At 34.4% G+C, this 20,223-nt stretch overlaps 1 protein-coding gene across 1 annotated transcript in view; it reads left to right on the forward strand.

Moving 5' to 3' along the window:
- Positions 1-19,306, forward strand: part of LOC150013200 (intermembrane lipid transfer protein VPS13A-like) — a 42,686-nt gene extending 23,380 nt beyond the window's left edge. Inside the window, exons 4-7 of the mRNA XM_090275227.1 lie at positions 9,614-9,699; positions 13,114-13,237; positions 15,489-15,563; positions 17,925-19,306. Coding sequence (XP_090131353.1) covers positions 9,614-9,699; positions 13,114-13,237; positions 15,489-15,563; positions 17,925-17,975 — 336 coding nt within the window. The 3' untranslated portion in view covers positions 17,976-19,306. The remainder of the gene's footprint in view (positions 1-9,613; positions 9,700-13,113; positions 13,238-15,488; positions 15,564-17,924) is intronic.
- Positions 19,307-20,223: the final 917 nt, after the last annotated feature.

Raw genomic sequence — 20,223 nt, forward strand, 5'->3', positions numbered from 1 at the left:
ATACTCTAAGCAGTGAAATGGTAACAGACATCTACTAAATTGCATTATGCCATTCCTCTGGATCTCAGAGATGCTTACATATTTGAGCATTCAAAATGTTACAATCATTATTTGTGTTTAAAAACAGAGAATAAGCTAAATATATTCTTCTTAATTAGACATGCTTGTTTTTCTACCATAGAAATTTATCAATAACCTGTTAACTATATATGTTTACAAAGATTTTCTAAATATATTCAGTAAAACTTGAGGTTTCTATTAAATGATAAATTAAGTGACTCATATTTCCATGGATAAAGCTAAATTCCTCTTATGAATGAGTTAGCTAATATTCTCAATCTATAATTTTAGTATTTTACAGGAGACATGAATATTTTCAAAAATTAGATTATTTTCTATATTAAATATATGCTCAGAAAAAAAAAGTTATCTTTTCTCTCCACCATTGATGGTGCATTTCCTTTTTAAGTTGTTTATGTGATTATGACCCAAATATATACATGTCTTATATATTTTTATAAACAAAATTATTAATTTGTAAAGATTTTAAAGTGACCCATTTATAGATTCTTCTTCATATGGAAAGCCTGGTTTTTATTTCTGGAATGCACAAGTAGCCAGCAAAACCTTTTCTTTATTTGTATAGCTGATAGAGAAGCTTTTTCTTTTTTGATTGAACATATTTCTACCTTTTGATTCTACCTTTTAAAAAAGCTTCTACCCCTTAAAAATGTCTCTGTGTGTGTGTGTGAGAGTGTACATTCCTTGTCTTCTTCCTTTATTATATATGAGTATTGACATCTGGGTTGTCCAGTGAGGGTAGTATATTCTTATCTATTTCAGATGTTTTTAAACTTTGTTGTTTTTGAATATCTTACTTCTCTTACAAAGATACCATAATTGCCATGATGTAAGTTTTTGTAGAAGGGAGGCTGTTTTTGTTTGTTGTATATTTCTTTTCTTTCAGAAATTACAGATGTTTATAATTAGCTTCAAACACTGCCTTAATTACAATGGGATGATAACTGCCTTCCGCCGATGTGGCCTTTCCCTTTACATCTGGAGGAGAATTACAGCTGATCTGGAGAAAGGGCTTACCATAGGCAGTCAGATCACCAGAGTAGTGATGCAGCTCTTCCTGGCTTCACCTGAAATTTTGAGTAAGTGCACAAGAACTAGAAGACAAAGGCTTATTGGATTTCACTCTTCATTTTGGAACTCTTCCTCTCCAGAAGTGTACTTCTGAATGGGATGAGAAAAAGAAGAGAGCCAAATTCTATTATCCAGGCAAGTGGAAATGGAGATACCTATCCAAGTTGGATACAATTATTATACCTCATTTATTAGTTTAGTAGAAATCTCATGGACAGTCCTTGGTACATCATTTTCAAAGACCCATACTTTTGACTATTTAGTAGTAGGTCACACTAACTTAATTTTGGTTCAGTAGAGTGATTCACCCTACTTAGTATTACATTAAAATACTTTTCAGAATAAGACTTTGAAATTACATCTTTTTCTAGAGGCACTAATCCATTTAGGGGACGTTTCAGTTTTCTCTTTGTCTCAAGTGTAAAATGAAATTTTTAATTATTTCTTAAAATTCAGTAACTTGAATGAGATTAATTTGAGTCCTAATTCTTTTTCAAAAGTTTGTCATCATTGCATTACTTATATATATTAAGGAAGGATAAATACTATTAAAACAGAAAATTTAGTATGTTTAACTTTAAAAGAAATCCTGAAATGTTAAGCTCAAGTAGATTCAACTTGAGTCTTCCTTTCTTCATACTGAGGCTGTGCAAATAGAGCTAAAACTCTGCAGTGGGTATTAGTTTTGAAGATCTTTAGTCTTCATTTAGCTAATAGTGCTAAATTATAACCTGGGACTCAACCCATGTTTTAGAGCTTTGCCTTATAACTTTCCCTGGTTGCTTTGGACAGCACAGAAATTCTCAGCATAAGTTGAGTTTAGTAAAGCTAAATCTGATTTTTTATAACAGTACTACCATAATGTTGTTAGAAGACTAGTGTAAATATGAAAAGGTTTTTTATTGGTCAAATTTCCTATGAAAATTCATTTTCATACAAAATTAGATTGCAGACCTCTTTCATTCATCTAAAAACAAAACTTAATGTAATCTATGAAAGGAAGCACCTTGTATATACTTTTGTCAGTTAAGACTAGTTATAAATTCAAATGAATTGCTATTCTGTTGTAGTTACTATTGATGATGACTCAAATAAGCTGTAGTGCCAATTTTTCAGTGAAAATTAATCCTAAAGAACCTTATAAGAAGCAATGTGGAGAAATGTACATTTAGTTATTTTGTGGTACTTTGGGTCTAGGTAGTTGTTTTAGTTAGAAATTTCATGAGGTTACAGTGTTGGAATACAAGTATGGGTGACTGGGTATTTCATCTAAAGTTAACCCTTCTGGAAAAAATTGCCAGGCCATTTTGAATTTTAAAATTTCCAAAAGAGCAAATGTATAATTATATATGTATAATTGAATTTTTGCTGGATGATTTGGTAGCATAGTTTATATGAATACAAAGAAAAAAATGTGATGTCATGTATTCATTTTTTTTACAAGTATTTGTTAAACTACTATACTTTATGTATCAGATGCTCTTCTAGATTTTAATGTTATAGCCCTGAAGAGGGTAGTCAAGATTCCTGCTCATCTCATGAGATTATAATTATAATCAACCTTATTATTCTGGTGATTGGGAATAAAACACATGCCATGTTAGAGTCCAATCCTGTAATGTTGGATCTTCACAGTATCATTCCCAGTTGTTGACTAACTGCTACATGTGAGGCTCTGAAGAACTGTAGGAATGAAAAGACACATAAGAAATGCCCAGTCTTCCAAAGAGATAGTGATCCCCAGGTACTACATGAAATTGAAGCATTACAAGAAATATGATACAGCTTGTGGGATATTGATATCTGAACTCCTATTCCAATGAGTTGTAAAAATGGAATCCTAATGCATCTACTGGTATACATACAGTTCTTCTGTGCTTATCTTGACAATAAAATTGCCTCAGACGTAGCAATACCATGTTGCTCAGGGCCTGGATTCTGGAATCAAGTAAATTTGAGTTCAGTTCCAACCTTTCCTTTTATTAGCTTTATAATCTTTTTATTATGTTTATCTGACCTTGGTTTTCAGATTGTAAAAAAGATAGTTATAGTACTTAACAGTACCTTGATGTATCTTGGTGGCGTTGCTGAGATTAAAACAAGTGAAGTAATGTATATGATTATTAATACAATGTCTAATAAGAGCTTATTATATTTTTGTTATTCCAGATGAATACCAGTTGATGCTAACTCTTGGTCATCATTATATCATTCTATATTCCTCATTTGTCTCTTCACCAAGTTAAAAGCGTCATTAAGTTTTATCCTTTTTTCTTTGAAGATTAAGAGAATACTTTAGTTAAAGTAGCAGGACAATTTTCACACTAATTGGTGAGCAATAGAAACAATAAAATCTCAGTTATTTGGACTGCTCTGAATTATATAGTGTTTTATAAAAAATGTTGTTTCCAAGTATATTTAGTATCATGGGTCATAAATGTTACACATAGAGGTTCTGCTGGAAATGCATTAGAGAGAGTCTTCTAAACTATCCATTTACATCATTATTTCTAATCAACTTCTCTGGCTCTTTTTCTAGAATGTATTAGGTAGGTTAATTACTGGTGTGTTGTTCAATGCAAATATTATGTCATGAACATAATTGTTTCCTTTCTCTAGACTGTTGTAGTTGAACCAGTTGATGACAGTTCACCCTTATTAAGGAATAGTTTATTTGATTTTATGTCACAGGGTTATGCTGAACTTTCCTGCCCTGTCTAAACAGTCAACATAGTTTATAGTTTGGCTGACAAATGAAATATCATATTAGCATGGGAAGAGACAAAGGTATGGGGGATTAATTAAGGGCTAATTCCTCTTCAGATTTGATGACAGTCAATAAAATTTGTTTGTTTTTTAACCAATTTGCCCCACAAAATAAGCTAAATGTCACTTTTTTGCTGTTTATATTTATTCTATTATATATATGAAATCATTGAACTTTGAGGTAAGATAATGAATTTCTCCCATAGCTGATCATGAATCTTCATTGAATGCCTATTTTTCCTGACTGTGGCCCTCAAAGTCTTTCATATTTGGAGTGAATTAGTAAACCATTTTTTTATCCATAACCTTTAATTACATAACTCTAAAGAAGTTATACTTACTGATTATATTTTTCTCTCAAGATAAGATTGTTTTGAACAAGTTGTCTACTTCTTAAATAATTAAGAAATGGAAGCATTTACTACTTTTACTTACAATTACCTGCCTGAATTTTGTTGGTTTTTCTTGCTTGATACCATTCTTTCTTTATCTTTTATCTAGATGAATTTTATTTTCCTTTTATCCCCAGCAATCTTTAAAAAAATTAGTTATTAAATTTTTTTTAGCCAAACTATGTGTTTTTATCCTTTATACTAGTATCTTAAATATATTTCTGACTAATATCAGCACTTTAAAATGAGCCCTTCATATCTGCTGGTTCCACCAACCACATATTGAATTGAATTTGAGGGTGTTGAACCCACAGATATGGAGGGCCAACAAAGGGACTTGAGTGTTGCCAGATTTTGGTATTGGGGTCAGGGCAAGGGGTGTATGTCCTGGAACTAATTCCCTGTGGATACTGAGGAACAACTGGATATTATTTGGGAATTGAAGCATTTTGTGGTAGTGATTTGTTCCTAATATCTATCTACATTTTATTTTGTTTTTTTCCAGAACTATTTTTATTATAGAATTCTGCTACTTTCATAGCATTTGTATGATTCGAAGGTTAGCAATGTTTTCTGCATAGTATTTCTAGCTTGTGTTCTCTTTCTAAAGCATTGGGACCTACCTCACAGGAAATTATGGGTTTTAGTAGAGGGTCACCCTGACACCACTGTCTTTCAAGTTCCTGCTTTCTCTGTGTTTCTGAGTTTGTGATAAATTTGGTTTGGGCTTATTGATATCTAGTAATTAAGGTTTACATACTCACCTTTCCTAATGCAAAGGGGATCCTTTTACCAAAAACCATACATTTTGTTATTTATAGATTCTGACAGTTATATGTAATAAATACAGTTACCTTTGTGTTTATTTCTTTAAGGAACCTTTTTTTAAATGATAGGTAATTCGTATATACTTTATATGAGTAAGGAAAAAATTGTTTTCCCTTTAACATTATAGCATGTTAAATCAGACTAACATATCTAAAGTACTGGATGGTACTTGATACTTCAGCCAAATCATTTGATAGTGCAGCCAAATCTTGGTCCTCATACAAAGGCTCTACATAGTGATTTCTAGCCCCTGATTTTGCTAGTTCATTTATTTTAAAGGGTATCACAAATTATTTTAGCAGAAACATCCATACATAACATGTTTGGGATGGAGAAAGGTAGCATGTTAACACAAATTGTTTGGACCCTATTAATCTAAAACAAACACAACCAGCCTGAGCTGCTTTAGCAGCTCTCCTCAGCACCTTCCAGCTTCCAGGAGTATTGAAGCTATTTCTGAGGTAGTATGGGAAATATATGACTAACACTGTAAGAGCGGACACCATGGTATAGTGCAAACACAGGAATTAGAAATAAAGAAATCACTCTTCTGAGGCCACTTTTGCAACTGACGATATGACCCCAAGCAAGTCACTTAACTGCAGTCTAACGGAACTACACGAGGTGGTTGTGAAAATTACATAAGACATTCACCTGATCCTCAATTTCTTCATGTTTCTTCTGGTCTAAAATCCTGGTTTTTTTCCCCTAAAATAATATGTGATGACATTCCAAAAAGTATACAGCTTCATATTTAGGGAATATATAAAGTCAAATAATTGGGCAGGAAATCATTACCAAAGCATATTTGCAGACTCTGCAGCATGATGGAAACTGATAGCTGGTATATCACATTCTCTCCCATGCTTCTGTGGGTTTTATTTCCAAAGTTTTTGCTTCTGCTTATGGTGCTGTAATTATTCTGTATTCACATGTTTATAATGAGACTGACCAGAAACATTTTGCTGTATATGGAGTTATCTTTGACATTAATTCAAATACATCCATTCTAATAACAAAGAATGCAGTTAATCAGTAGACTGTTTGGGTCATTCGTCCTTCAGGTGTTGTAGCTAAGGTTTTTGATAAACTTCAGAAAACATTGCATGAGTGACATTTTTGGATTTTTTAGCTTTTATTTATACCAGATGTTGTCGTTACTATTGAAATTGGTTTAATTGCATGTATGCACAGGTTAGATTTGATTTAAGTTAGGGCTGAAAAGTGGAAAGTGATGAGAAGCAGGCTCAACTGCAATGTCCAAACTTCACACAATATTTAGATAGAGGCTAGGTACTGAGGTTAGGGGTGAACCATAGCTTTTAAGTTATTTAAAGGTTTTAATCTGTTAAAGGGGTATATAGACTCCTGACTCCTAGTACTAGTGATATTCATGAGATCAACATTTGTGTTCTTCGTTTTAAAACTTGGCCATTAAATCAAAAGAAAGTAAATACTTTTAAACTAATTTATTTTCAGATAACTATAAAACTGAAACAAAGGAATGTCCAGTTAAAAATAAAGCTTCACTTCCACACCCACTATTACCCTTCCCAAGCCCAGAGATAAGTGCAATGAGTAGATTGGTACCAACCCTTCCAAAAATTTTCTGTGCATATATAAATAAGTACACATATATCTGTTTCTGCTTTCCCCCCAACACATTCTCAGTAATTTTACGTAATATATGTTGCACATTTTTCTATATCTCTACAGATATCTTCCTTTTTATTTTTCCGGACCTATTATATGTCTATACTGTAATCATTTTAAAAAGTCCCCTATTAAAAAAAATAAAAATAAAAAATCCCCGATTAATGGACATTTAGATTTTTCACTTTTAACACACTATTACCATGGAGATTTATTTATGTATACCTTGGGATATTTTTGCATAAGATAAATCCTAGCAGTGGAATTGCAGACTCAACAGTTATATTTAATTGATTTGCATTTTCTTGATTTTGAATTAAATTGAACATTTTCTCATATGTTTATTGGTCAGATTTCGTGTTTTGTTGAACTACCTGTTCATAAACTTCACACGTTTTCTTATTAGTTTACTCATTTTTTTATATTGGTTTATTTATATCCCTAAATTATCTGTATATGAAATTAACTCTATATCTCTGTATTGACAAATGTTTTCCAAACTTATTCTTTGTTTTGTGTGTGTGTGTGTAATTTCTCTTTTTGCTTGTTGTTTTACCATTTAATAGTGTTTTATTTTCATGCACTTTGGAAATTTTTTACATTAAACTTTACGAACTTTGTATTTTATATTTAAGCCTTTTTCACTTTAAGATTATTAAAATGTTATTTTTTAGTACTTCTATAGTGTTGTTTTACATACTTAAATAAGTGATTAATGTGGAATTAATTTGGTACATAGAGAGAAGTAGCGATCAACCTTAGCTACCTACTTGCCTGAAACACCATTTATTTGCTAATACATGCTTTTGTCCATGAACTTGAATTGCTGTTTTGATTTCATAAATCCCTATATTTGTATACATAGAATTTTATAAAGTCCTGTGTGCATTTTGGTCAGTTTCTGGAATCTATATTCTTTCTATGATATGTCTGTATATAACTTCTACCAGGACCAAACTGTTTCACTACTGCAACTTACAAATTGTATTAATGTCTGCTAAGGTACTTATTCTCCTTTCATAACTTACTGGATATTATAAATTTTTTCCTAGGTAAATATTAGTATAATTTTTTAGAGTCATTCTCCCCCTACCCAAAACAAACTAACATCATCTTGGAATCACATTGAGAGAGAGAGAGAGAGAGAGTGTGTGTGTGTATGTGTGTGTGTGTGTGTGTGTGTGTGTTTGTTTGTTTGTGAGCAAGAGAATGAAAATGAGGTGATAACATCTTTATTATGAATTTTTTAATCCAAGAATAAGACATGGATTTCCATTTTCAAATTTTCTTATTACCCTCAGTAAAGTGTTACAGCTTTTATCACATAAATTCTCCATGTTATTTCTTAAACTTCGTGTAAATTTATTTTTTATTACACTTATAAAACAGGATTTTTTCTTTCATTTTTCAAGTTGATTATTGTGTTTATTAAGTAAGGTTACTGGGTAGTGTGTACCTTTGTTTTCTAGATATATCTTATCTGCAAATAATTTCTACTCTTTTTCTCCAATATTTGCTGCTTCTTTCTCATAATAATTTATATTTTCTCAGAACATGACCCATTTCACCTAGTTTTTCAAATTTATTTACATAATTTGTGACCTAATAATTCTTAGTTTCTTCTGAATCTGTGGTTACATCCCTTTTACATTTGTAGTTCAAGAAATTTGTATTTATTTGCCCTACCTACTACAGAAAATAGTAAAGATACACTTTGCTCAATATTATAATCTTTGAGGTTATAAAATTCTTCCATGCAATTAATTTGTATGCCTCATTCTGCTTTCATAGTTGGGTTTTCTTGCTGTTGTTGTTGTAACTTCTGTCTCCAACAGAAATGAAAACTATTCTATTAGGCTTCTTTACCAAGATTATTAAGTAGTCACGTGTTACCTTTCTTCTAAGCTAAATAATTTTAATTTTTTAAAATACAGCCTTATGGGACATAATTTTCTAAAATCTTTATATCCTTTTTTGGGATTTCGTCAAAAGATCTAACATTTAAGCTGAATTCTTAACATATCTCTTCTGAGGGATCTTAGTCACAATTACATCACTTGTCTTTAAAGAATGGTTGTCTAGCCTTCTATATATTTTAAATAGCCAAAGTAATTTCATCCTCAGAACAAATAGTAGTATTCAGAACAGAATTCAAAATGAACAAGTCTCTTCTGTTCACATAGTTACCTTTACATATTCTGGGACAAAGAATGGTTGCCAGTGTCATGGGTAGAAGGTGCTTCATCAGTCTTGAGAATAAAGTTAAAGACCACTGCATAGTTTAATTAGGACCGGGGGCCTGAAGTTCCCTGTTTGCCCAGAAACCCTCTGCTCCTTAGTTCTGAATGCGTTGTGAGATTGACAAAGAAAAGGCAGATAGGGAAATTCCAGGGAAGAGGCAGGGTGGAAGCTGATAGTTAACTTATGTGATACATATGTTTAAGCATGTATGTTTACATATGTTCTTGTACAGATGTGATTAAATACTAATATATTTTCCAAGGTAAGATGATTGTGATAGTTTAATAATAAACTTACTAGCTTGATTTAAACTTTATAGGATATTAGCAGTATTTTCTAAAATTTTAGCATTAAAGATTGGTATAGCTGTGCTTGAGTAATCTTGAATAAAGCAGTGCAGATAGGTTCTTTTAAAAAGGAAGCAGCAATTATTTTGTGAATATTCAATTTTCTGATGATATATTTATTATATAAATGTTAATGACTTGCCCCAGCAAGAAATGGTTTTAGAAAATCACAAGGGATTACTTACATTACAGTTGGAATAATTATTGATTTTCTCTCTCTCACATTTTTTTTAGGTCATAGAAAATGGAAGATTTGCAAAATACAAATATTTTACCCATGTCATGATCAATAAAACAGATATGTTAATGATAACCAAAAGGTAACTAACTTTCTCTAATGTAATTTAATAAAAGATTAACTCAACAGCCACTCATGAAGTGAGCAGTTGTTACTCACCTTTTGTTCCAGATACACTGACTCCTGCTAACTCTGGTCCTCTTGCTCTATACACCTCCTACCTAAAACCTTACATAAATTCATGTTTAGCTTTGTGCTCTAATACAGATAAATACATAGCCATGCACAGACATAATTATAAATGAAATAATTTTGAATTCATTTCAACCAGTTCAGACTGATACAGAAATTTCAATAAAACTGTTCTCTCAAGGGTAGGCAGTACTGTTCCATCTTCCCCTCTGAAAAAGTACGCAACTTCAAGTTAGTCCAGAAGTCAATAGTCTTCTGGTGCTGTCTCTTCATTAGAACACATATTGATGCACTCACATAAGTAGGTGTGTTAGCAGCGAAGTCGGCTCTCAGTTCTTGAGTTTGGCAAAGAAAGAATTTAGAATCAAGCACTCCTGTTCACGAGAAAGTTTACTTAGTATCCAAAATTAAAGTATACTCAAAGAGAAGCTTCAAGCGGGCTGCTTAGAAAGCTGCCTTGGTCTTTTAGAGAGAAAGTTACAGGAGCGCGAGAAGTGAGCCAGCTGGGTTGCATGGACCCAGAAAACAAATTACAGATGCAAAAGAAGGGCCCTTACAGATTAGGAGAAGGAAAGCAAAGATACCTGCCTGAAGAAGGAAGGTATGGGCATGCTCTAGAGAGAAGGTGTGGTAGGGAGGTCTCAAGGGAGGATCTCAACAGAATATTCATCAGCTTCCCAGTTGGATTCTGTAATATGCTCATTCATCTATAATGAGGATTTAGGGTCAGGTTTGTGGTCAGTGCTAGGGTAGGGGGTTATTGGTCATTGCATCTGGTCCAAACGTCAACCCAAGCATTGCTGCTTTTCTGGGCCTGGGGCTGAAATACAACTGAGGCCTAGATATTATCTCTAGTTTGACCAAAACTGTCTCTGTGGTCAATAGACCTAAGGCTTTCTTCCTAAGGTTATTTCATACTGACCAGAACCTCACTGGCCTGAGGGTTTAATGCTTAAGGAAGTGATCATGCAAGGGAGAAGGAGGCAGGTAAGGCAGGGTGCTGAACAAGGCCAGTTTGAGTCAGCTATCTGTCTCAGGTTCGCCATTCCGCTTGCCAAGGAATTTTCCTGGCTTACCACCCTGCCTCAGGTGTAACGTTGGAGACAGTTCAATTCTTATGCGAATGATCCCAGCTACTGCCAAATTCTCAAATAGACCTGTAGACAGTTGAAGGATACATGCAAAAATACAGTGGCATAGCCTCAGAAGGGCAAGTTTTTGCAGCAGTCATTGTATTTTACCGAGGAAAAGAATGAGCAAGTGCAGTATTAATATGGCGATTTTGGGGTGGCAGAGAGTGAAAATGTGGCTGAGGGGGAGAGATTATGGATAAATAGGAGTCGTCAATAAACCTATGTGGTTTTGTTCATTATCAAAAAGGTGAAGTTATATAAGAATTTTGTTCACGTTGACTATTGAGCTTATTTTTAATTCCTTAGTCTAAAATTTACAGCATTAACTTGATTTTCTCACACAGTATTAAAAGTACACATGTAAAAGTCAGTCTTTGTTCAATCCCAGATACCAGTTCCTCTTTTCCCCATCTGAGAAACAACTAGTTTTATTAGTTCCCTTTGAATCCTTCCTGAAATATTCTTTGCCTATGCAAGCATACATGCATCTGTATTTTAATGTAAATGGGCTCAATTATATATACAATTCTGTACTTTAAGTTTTTACTTTAGATCTATGTTGTAAAGATTATTTGTCATCATTTGGAGATCTGTCTTAATTTGTAAAAGACTGCCTCGTATTATTCATTGAATAGTACGTACTATAATTTACATCAAAAATTATTTCTAAACTTTTGTAGTTTCAGACAGTGCTTCAGCAGTTACTTTCTTCATAGCAATTTTCAATCATGCATTTATTAACCCTTTTTCTCATTGGCTAAAGGAAAAGTTATTCACCAGAGTTAAACAAAAGTCAGCTTATTAGTTTACAAATCTTGTAACATTCTTATGACAGAATTCTTTAAATGAGGTCACATAAACCTTGACAGAGTAAGGAAGTTACTTAATTTTAATTAATTGAAGGGTAATATTTATTCTCAGACTTCCTTTCTTTCCAAGTTTCAGACTTGAGGATGAAAGGGCCTTTGAATGAGGAGAGGGAGTACTAGGCACCTGCTGCAGGATTAGCCTACCTTTGATTAGTCACATGCTTGAGGATGTACTAGAGGACCGGTAGGTTTGTTCCACAGCCCCTATGATCCAGGATTGGTGAAAGAGGGTACCAGAGACCAAGATTGAGGTGAGAAATATAAATTCTGATTAGTTTTCTCTTCAATTCTAGTCAGGAGTCTGCTTTTTCAACTCAGTTCCTTAACTTAATGTATATGTTACTTAAAGAAACCTCTGGTTACACTTACAATTGATGTCTTTCTTGGGGAAGAAAGGCCTTTGAGGAAGGATTAAATAGAATAACTATAAACAGAATAACATTTTCATTGCTTTATTTTTTTTCCTCAAAATGGGGAGAGGGACCAGAATTAATTTTAAAAGCCTCTTTCTGATGTAGGTTGGTAAACATATTACATGGAGTCTTAGTAATAAAAGCATTTATTCTAAAGTATTAATTACATGAAAGTTCCCAAAAATATTGGTTGATAATTGGTTCTGCAAATTTTTTAAAAGATTTCATTTATTTATTTATTAATTTATTTTTAGAGAGAAGGGAATGGAGGGAGAAAAGGAGGGAAACATCACTGTGTGGTTGCCTCTCGCGTGCCCCCAACTGGGGACCTGGCCCACAACCCAGGCATGTGCCCTGACTGGGAATTGAATCAGTGACTCTTTGGTTCACAGGCCGGTGCTCAGTCCACAGAGCTGTACCACCCAGGGCTGCAAATTATTTCCTATTTCTTACAAGTACCTTATATATTTGACTTTTTAACTATATTTTTTCTAATATTGTATGTTGTGCTATAAATTCCCCACTAACGTTACTTAAGCTGCATCCCACAAACTTGGTTATGATGTATTTTCATTCTCATTCAGTTCAAAATAGTTTCTAATTTCTTCTGAGATTCTTTGACCCATGGATTATCTACAAGTATGAAAATTTTCAAGCATTTAGAAATATTCTTGTTTTTCTGTTACTGGTTTCTAGTTTAATTTCACTGTGATCTCAGAATAGACTTTGTAAGATTTTAGTTCTTTTAAATTCATTAAGGTTTTTTTTTTTAATGACCCATAATAGTCTTGGCAAATGTTCTGTGTACACTTGCAAAGAATGTGTATCCAGATATTATTATATTCCTGGGTGTAAGTGCTTTGGTGTTTAAAGTAGATTTTTTCTGCAGTGGTGTGTTATTTGTAACAAAAGGAACATTTGGACAGCTCACATGTGAGTGGCAGTACAGTTTTGATGAGTTTACCAAAGAGCCATTCATCATTCATGGGAGAAGATTGCGCATTGAAGCAAAGGTATGTTGAATAGACTTTTTAAAATTTGGAACTGAAAATAACACATTGAAATGGTCTTCTTTACTTTTGCAAGTTCCCACTTTTATAGATGTCGCTTTATCTTCATATGGCTTTTCTTTACACTTGCTATCTCAGGTTTAAAGAAAAAGCTAGGACAAGAAACAATATGCTACTTTTTGTGCTATTACATTGACTACCACATTCCCGAGTTCTTATTTTATGTTCAATAAGAGAACCTTACCTTTTCATTGTTGTCCAAGGCAGTAAAATGATAAAATAGTTTGTATATCTCAAAATCTCTAGCAGTACCCTACAGAATGGTTTTCCTTGAAAATCTCACAAAAAGACGCTTGAAAATGATAGCTGATAGTTGATAGTTCTTTCTCTTTTCCCAATTTAGTTATAATTTTGAAGGTAGAGACCATTTTGCTTTCTGTTTTGATTACCAGCAGCTAGCACACTGCCTGGTACTTGAGTGTTGATATAAAATACACTGAACTTCTAGTCATTTGGTAAATCAATAAACTCAATATCCATTGTAAGCTGTAAGGATCACACTAAGTATTATAGAATGCAGTGTATAAGTGTAGTAATATAGTATGTATATGTGATAAAAGATAATGTTATTTGGCCTCAAGGTATTTGACTATATTTGGCACTGGCTGTATTAGCAAATATAGTGACTCAACCCAAGTAAGTTTTTTGTTATTTTTGTTATGTTTTGATTTTCAGGGATTTAATTGACTCATGTAACTGAAAAGTCTTATGTCTATATCTTGTAATTTAGATATGCTCACGTGATGTTATTAGCAATTATCCTCCCCCATTTCCTGTCCTTCTCCATTCTCCCCTTCTTTGCCACCCCCATCTCTAGGCTCTCCTTCCCTCAGTGTTGGCTTCATTCTCAGGCCGGCTATCCTTTGGTGATAGGAGGACCGGCAGAAGTTTCAGGCTCATATCCTAGTAGCTCAGCCGAATGAAAGCTTCTCACTGGGTTACCTCTGGTCACTTGCTTTTTCCTCAATCAATCCCTTTGGTTAGGGAGGGTCCTGGGATCACCATGGTGCTACCAGGTGTTGGAGTGAGAGAAGGTGAGAAGTAAGGGGACATTGGACACAAGCAGGCAGAAACAACAGGTACCTCTTTGGTACCCTCTAGAACAAAACTGCCCTAGGCCTATGTTTAACCAGTGAAGACCATTTCTCCAATCTCACCACTCATTCCAAAGACATGGGAGAGTAGACTGGGTATTAGCTCCTGGGGATGTTAGATCAACTTTTCCCATTGAGAATTTCTCTAATTCACTCAGAAAATGAAAGGCCCTGTGGCCAACCTATGAAATAATGCATAATGGCTAGTAGCTTCTCGTCTAACCTATACTGCTCTCTTGTTTGTTTGTTTTTCTATCTCCAAGGATAACCTTTTTATCTCCTTGATTTCTTCCCCTTCTAGTTATTATCAAGATATTATATTAGCAGTCATCCTTTCTTTTTAATAAAAGAATCTGACTTCTTCTGGAGTCTATATTTGCATGGATATTGGAATGACTTATAGGAATTGTTAGACTAGTAAAAGACTCCACATTGCTTCTTCCATGACCCTACCCATAGTTAATAGCGGTAAATGCCACCCTCTTCCTCAATAATCCATTCTTTCTATTTGTCCCTCTAATGTTTAATATCCACCATTAGACAGTTCTTGCCACAAACACTGAAGACTGTAGGAGTGCAAAAAGTGAAAAAAAAATTATATAAGATCTAGGAACCACCCTGATTTCTTTGATCCTTAAGCTACATTCTATTGAATGATCCATTTAAAAGTCAGAATTTACATGTATATATACGAACATGCACACTTCCATAAACACATGTGCATATATAGATGTATGTACACACATATGTATATATTATTTTTGAGCTGAAATCATCATCATTCCATGGCCAGATATCAAGAACTATATGAGAAGGTTTTTTTTCTCCTTCCCATCTTCTGTATAAACCCTTTATGACTTTAGCAATAAAATCTCACCTAAAGCTTTATAACTTACGTTTAGTGATAATGGATGTGTTAGCATTTAGTCTTTTGTGTGTGTTTGATTGTTCTTGGTCTCCCATTCATGGCTTTTTTTAAGGTGTATGATTTGTGTAAAATGGATGGTTTAAGCACTGACTTCTGAAACTGTGTGTCATTTCTTTATCATATTTCTACAACTGGTCTTGCATTTTAATGAAGTTACCTGTTCCGTTTATAGGAACGGGTGAAGTCTGTTTTCCATGCCAAAGAATTTGGAAAAATAATTAACTTCAAGACCCCAGAGGATGCTAAGGTAAATACAGATTTTTACATAAACAGACAGCATCTTCACTTTTCAAAGTCATGAAAGTTGGACTGTTTTTTAAAGCAGATAAGTTTTGTTTGTTTTTAATTATGTTTTTGTGTTTTAACAATTTTAATATATGTAACTAGATAATATTTCCCCAAAACTACTTTTCATTAGATTGAATATAACACACCTACTTGTTTTTCATGCCAAGTGGCTCCATATTATTTTAAATCCTAACTCTAATACTTTGTGAAAAAGTCAAACAAAAGAAATTATTTCATTCTAATGCTAACCTACCAGCTCTGGCAGTGGCAGTTTAGCCCCACATTGTAGATTTCTCTACTGTATAGCTATGGTGATTTTTAAATTTGGGCGGGAAAAAAGTGGGAGAGCTGTAATAGAAAAACAAAAGTTTTTAGTGGGAAAAAAATAATTAAAGCAAATATATAAATAAGTAAATAATTTTTAAAATCTTTTAAAGGTTTATTTTTTAGAGCGAGGGGAAGGGAGGGAGAAAGAGAAGGAGGGAAACATTGATGCATGAGAAAAACATTGATTGGTTGCCTCTCAGTGTGCCCCAACTGGGGACTAGGCCCGCAACCCAGGCACATGCCCTGACCAGGAATTGAGCTGGTGACCCTTCACCTTGCGGGAAAATGCCCAACCAACTGATCCATGCCAGTCAGGGCTATGGTGATTTTTTTTTTTTTTAATTGCTATATGCCCTAGCTGGTGTGGCTCAGTGGACTGAGTGTTGACTTGCAAACCAAAAGGTCACCGGTTCAATTCCCAGTCAGAGCACATGCCTAAGGTTGCAGGCCAGGCCCTGGGTTGGGGCATGTGGGAGGCATCTGGATCAATGTTTCTCTCCCTCTCTTTCTCCCTCCCTTCCCCTCTCTCTAAATAAGTAAAATCTTTTTTTAAAAATTGCTATTACCTGGCATGTAACAAATGAGCCAGGCCTATAGTCAGAAAATCTGGGTTTCAATATTTGTTCTGTTCCTTCTTGATTGTAGGACCTCGGGGGAGTCATTTAACTTTAGTTTCCTTAGAATATGAATGATATGAACTGAAAAGCACTTGCAGACTTTAGGGGTTATGGCAATTACAAGGATATGCATTGTCAGGAAAAGGAAGACTACAAACTGCTTGTCTTCTCATTAATCACAACTAAGATCCTGTTCCTGATACTGAATTGTACTATGTCATGAAGTGTGTAATATTTATTGACTCCGTCATACTGTGTTGTGCTGGCTGGGCATGACTACTTACGTTTACTTGTCACATCTGGACCCTAAACCAGGAACGCTGGACCATTTAGCATGTTCCATGTGATTTTCGTATCCAGACATTATGATATAAGACAACACTGGCATACCAAGAGCAGAGAACTGAAAGGAGGAAGAGTGTGACGAGAACCTCAATATGCTTGTTGCCCTGAACAAGGAAACAGACTAGAGCATAACAATAGCATGACTTTCAGGCTATCTTCTTTCATGTTGCTGAAGGACATTACCGCCTGTTGCGGTTTCTCTGTAATCAGTTTTCCATTTAAGCTCTGTCACCATGTTATTTTATCCCAGAAGGATTGTTTTTAATCTCCTGCTCTGTCAGAAACATCCAGAAAGGCCGCTGAGCTCTGTTCTCTTTCTCTCCTTATCCTACCTAGAGCCGTTCCCACTAGGTTCTCCTTAGTTAAAGAAGCATGGATCTCTCTGCCAAAGTGTATCATCCTGGGAAAATCCCAGGATCACCTCCAAGGCTCTTGTCTGTCATACTGGCCCAATGATAATAGATGTTACTGATAGAAATGTTTGCATTACATTTGCATTTTATGTTTGTGTTTTCAAATCTTTTCAAAATAGAAAATACAATGAGAACAACTAAAATGCTCAAGAATGTTGCTGTGCTACTACTACCCACTGTAGAATATGTAATTATTCCTACTCAATGAGTAGAATCCTATATATGGAGTCATGAAACTTTGTGATACAGAATTGGTATAGGTCGGAAAGAATTTTGTGTAGATAATTTCATACTATGCTCAAGTTATTCAGTCCAGTTGCCAAATTACCCCATCTCTCATTTTACTTTTCTTATTCTGAAGGTGAACATTCAAGTCCAATGACCTTGGAAAGATGTTATTCTTACTGTTAAATAAAACTCAGTGGCATTGACCCTGAGCCATGTGAGCCATTTTAATGAGTAAATGATCTCTTATGCGGGATAAATTTAATTAGTGGCTATGAGTATACACCTTACTAAACTGGAAAGTCAACTTAGATTCCTGTTCTTTACATATTGAGTTTCATTGCAAGTTCATTGAATAAGCAACTATCGGTTTGGTTTATTTCCTCATAACAGTGGATCCTCTCCAAGCTAGAAGAAGCGAGAGAACCTTCCCCAAGCCTGTAATGGAGAACACTGCCTGAAGACACACAGTAATTATTACGGTGGCCACTTTGTACCTTCCGAAACCTGTTTGGGAAGAACAGTACAGACGTAATTTCAAACACATAAAAAAATATGTGTGTGTTGGTTAGAATCAAGAAAACAGCTATGTAATTAAAATATCTCAACTTTTTGGGACACCATCCGGTTTTCTAACTTGAATCATGCATCAGGTTAAAATTCTAACTACTTCATAAAAGAAACATTTCTTTTGTAAATCTTAAATATTTACTCCAGATGATTCTCTGCAGTGGTGGAGAAATTGCCCATATTTAGCCTTCACCTGGAGCTAAGTTGAATGTTCCTAGTTTACACTTTAAACTTTCTCATGCTTACTTCAAACTCCCTGAATAAGTGATAGGAGTGATCACATCAATGAGCAAATCTGTGGTATCAAGAGAACTTTGGTGGTGGTTGCTGTAGAAACATGGAGTTCTTTTTACAGATAAATATTTTGATATTATTTTCCTTATTTTTATAAAGAATAGGTTTGGACTATAGTTCAGATATACAGCATGAAAATGAAAAAATCTTTTTATATATAATGCAAATTAAATAATACCCTTTCAAGCCTCCTCTAAAGAAAGGCTTGAAGAATGAGTGTCAGACCACACAAGAGAAAGCCCTTCTCAGAACTCTGAAGCCTTAGAAATACACCCTCAAGCCATCTCCATGGGACCTACTTGGTTTAGCCAGGTCATGTTTTTAATGGAATGCTGAAATTTGAAGGAATATTCCTGAAGCCTTAACAATACCAACTTTCCACTCACTGGTGATATGAAATAAACGTACTGGTAATTCTCACCACCTTAAATAAGAGTTATGCTTCAGAACAGATAGCCCCTCCCCCAATAAATGTATGTACCCTACAGTCTAACCCAGTAACCTGTCCTGTTGGTAACAGGGAGTTTCTGGTTTGCTTTCTCTACAGTTATTCAAATGAGAATCATTTTTTTAAATGCATAGTTCATCAGAACAAAAATCAAGGCGGCACATTAGTTAAAATAAGGTCATGGGTTCTTTTCCTTGGTGTTTGTTCAAAAACCTTAATATTAATGGACTTTCTCAAGTGAAAGATGAATATATGATTATGAACCACGAAGAGAATGATGCAGTGTCTTATTTAGTTATTAAATGATACAGAGTATTTGATGCATGTTGTATGTGCCATGAAATTATTACAAACTGTTTTTGGAATTGGAGACTGTACAGTAAATGATTGTGAAATGCTCCCCAGGTTCCTCAAACCCTTGCTTTGTTGTAAAAGCTAAAATAAACAGCATGCCAGACTGTAATTATATTTCTTCCTCACCAAATCCTGCTACTCAATACTATTGACTTTCCTTTTATTATAAAAACACTTTGTTATTAGTAGTTTCTCCCAGAATGTTACTTTCTTTGTTGAACATAAATTGAATCAAAAGATGACAAATTTCAAATTACATGATACTGTGTGTTCCCTTGATCACCTTTGTCTAAAGTCACATATACATTTTCTCTGTTGCTGAGCTCTTCCAGTTTTGCATACACCAGAATTAAACCTAAGAGTAGAGGTAGTCAGAAAACTCAGCAGATTGTCCTTGTTGGAATTATTGCTTTACTGGAGTTCCATTCAGTGCCATTAGCCGAGTACCTCATTACCTACTCCTGGTTCATGGTTTTAGTCTCAGGAAAATGTTCAGGCCCATAACTCCTTGGGTGTCCCATGGTAAAGGGGAAGAGCCTAAAAGAGTAGCAGAGAAATTCTTCTAGCATCCTCTGGAGGCTAGCAGGGATGGGTCTAGTAGCTCTTAACTCAGGCAGAGCCAGTATGCCTGTCTTTCCTGCTCTCTTACCAATAAGAACCTGGAAATGTCTTTTCTTACTTTTTCTCTACCAGTCATCTACCTGTCAACACCTCCTGTCTCTTCTTCTGCTTCTGAAGTAGAATGCCCACAATGTCAAGAGCAGTAGTTTTTCAGTTATTTTTAGATTTTATCTTAACAGTGTCAGTAGATCAGATGTGCCTGTCTTTTTAGTATTTTTAAAATTTTACAAGTATGTATGTGAGTCTATATTCTCTTTTCTTGAATATTACAGAGTCCATAATCTTATTGCAATGAAAACAGTCTGCCCCAAATTCTATTTTACTACATTTAATGGCTTTCTGTTTGAGAACTCGAAGCTTGTTGTTTGGTAGTTGCTATGGAATGAGGTTCTGAGCATTGTGTCA

Source organism: Furipterus horrens, unplaced genomic scaffold (assembly GCF_987537825.1).
Source record: "Furipterus horrens unplaced genomic scaffold, mFurHor1.1.pri manual_scaffold_4, whole genome shotgun sequence".
NCBI lineage: Eukaryota > Metazoa > Chordata > Mammalia > Chiroptera > Furipteridae > Furipterus > Furipterus horrens.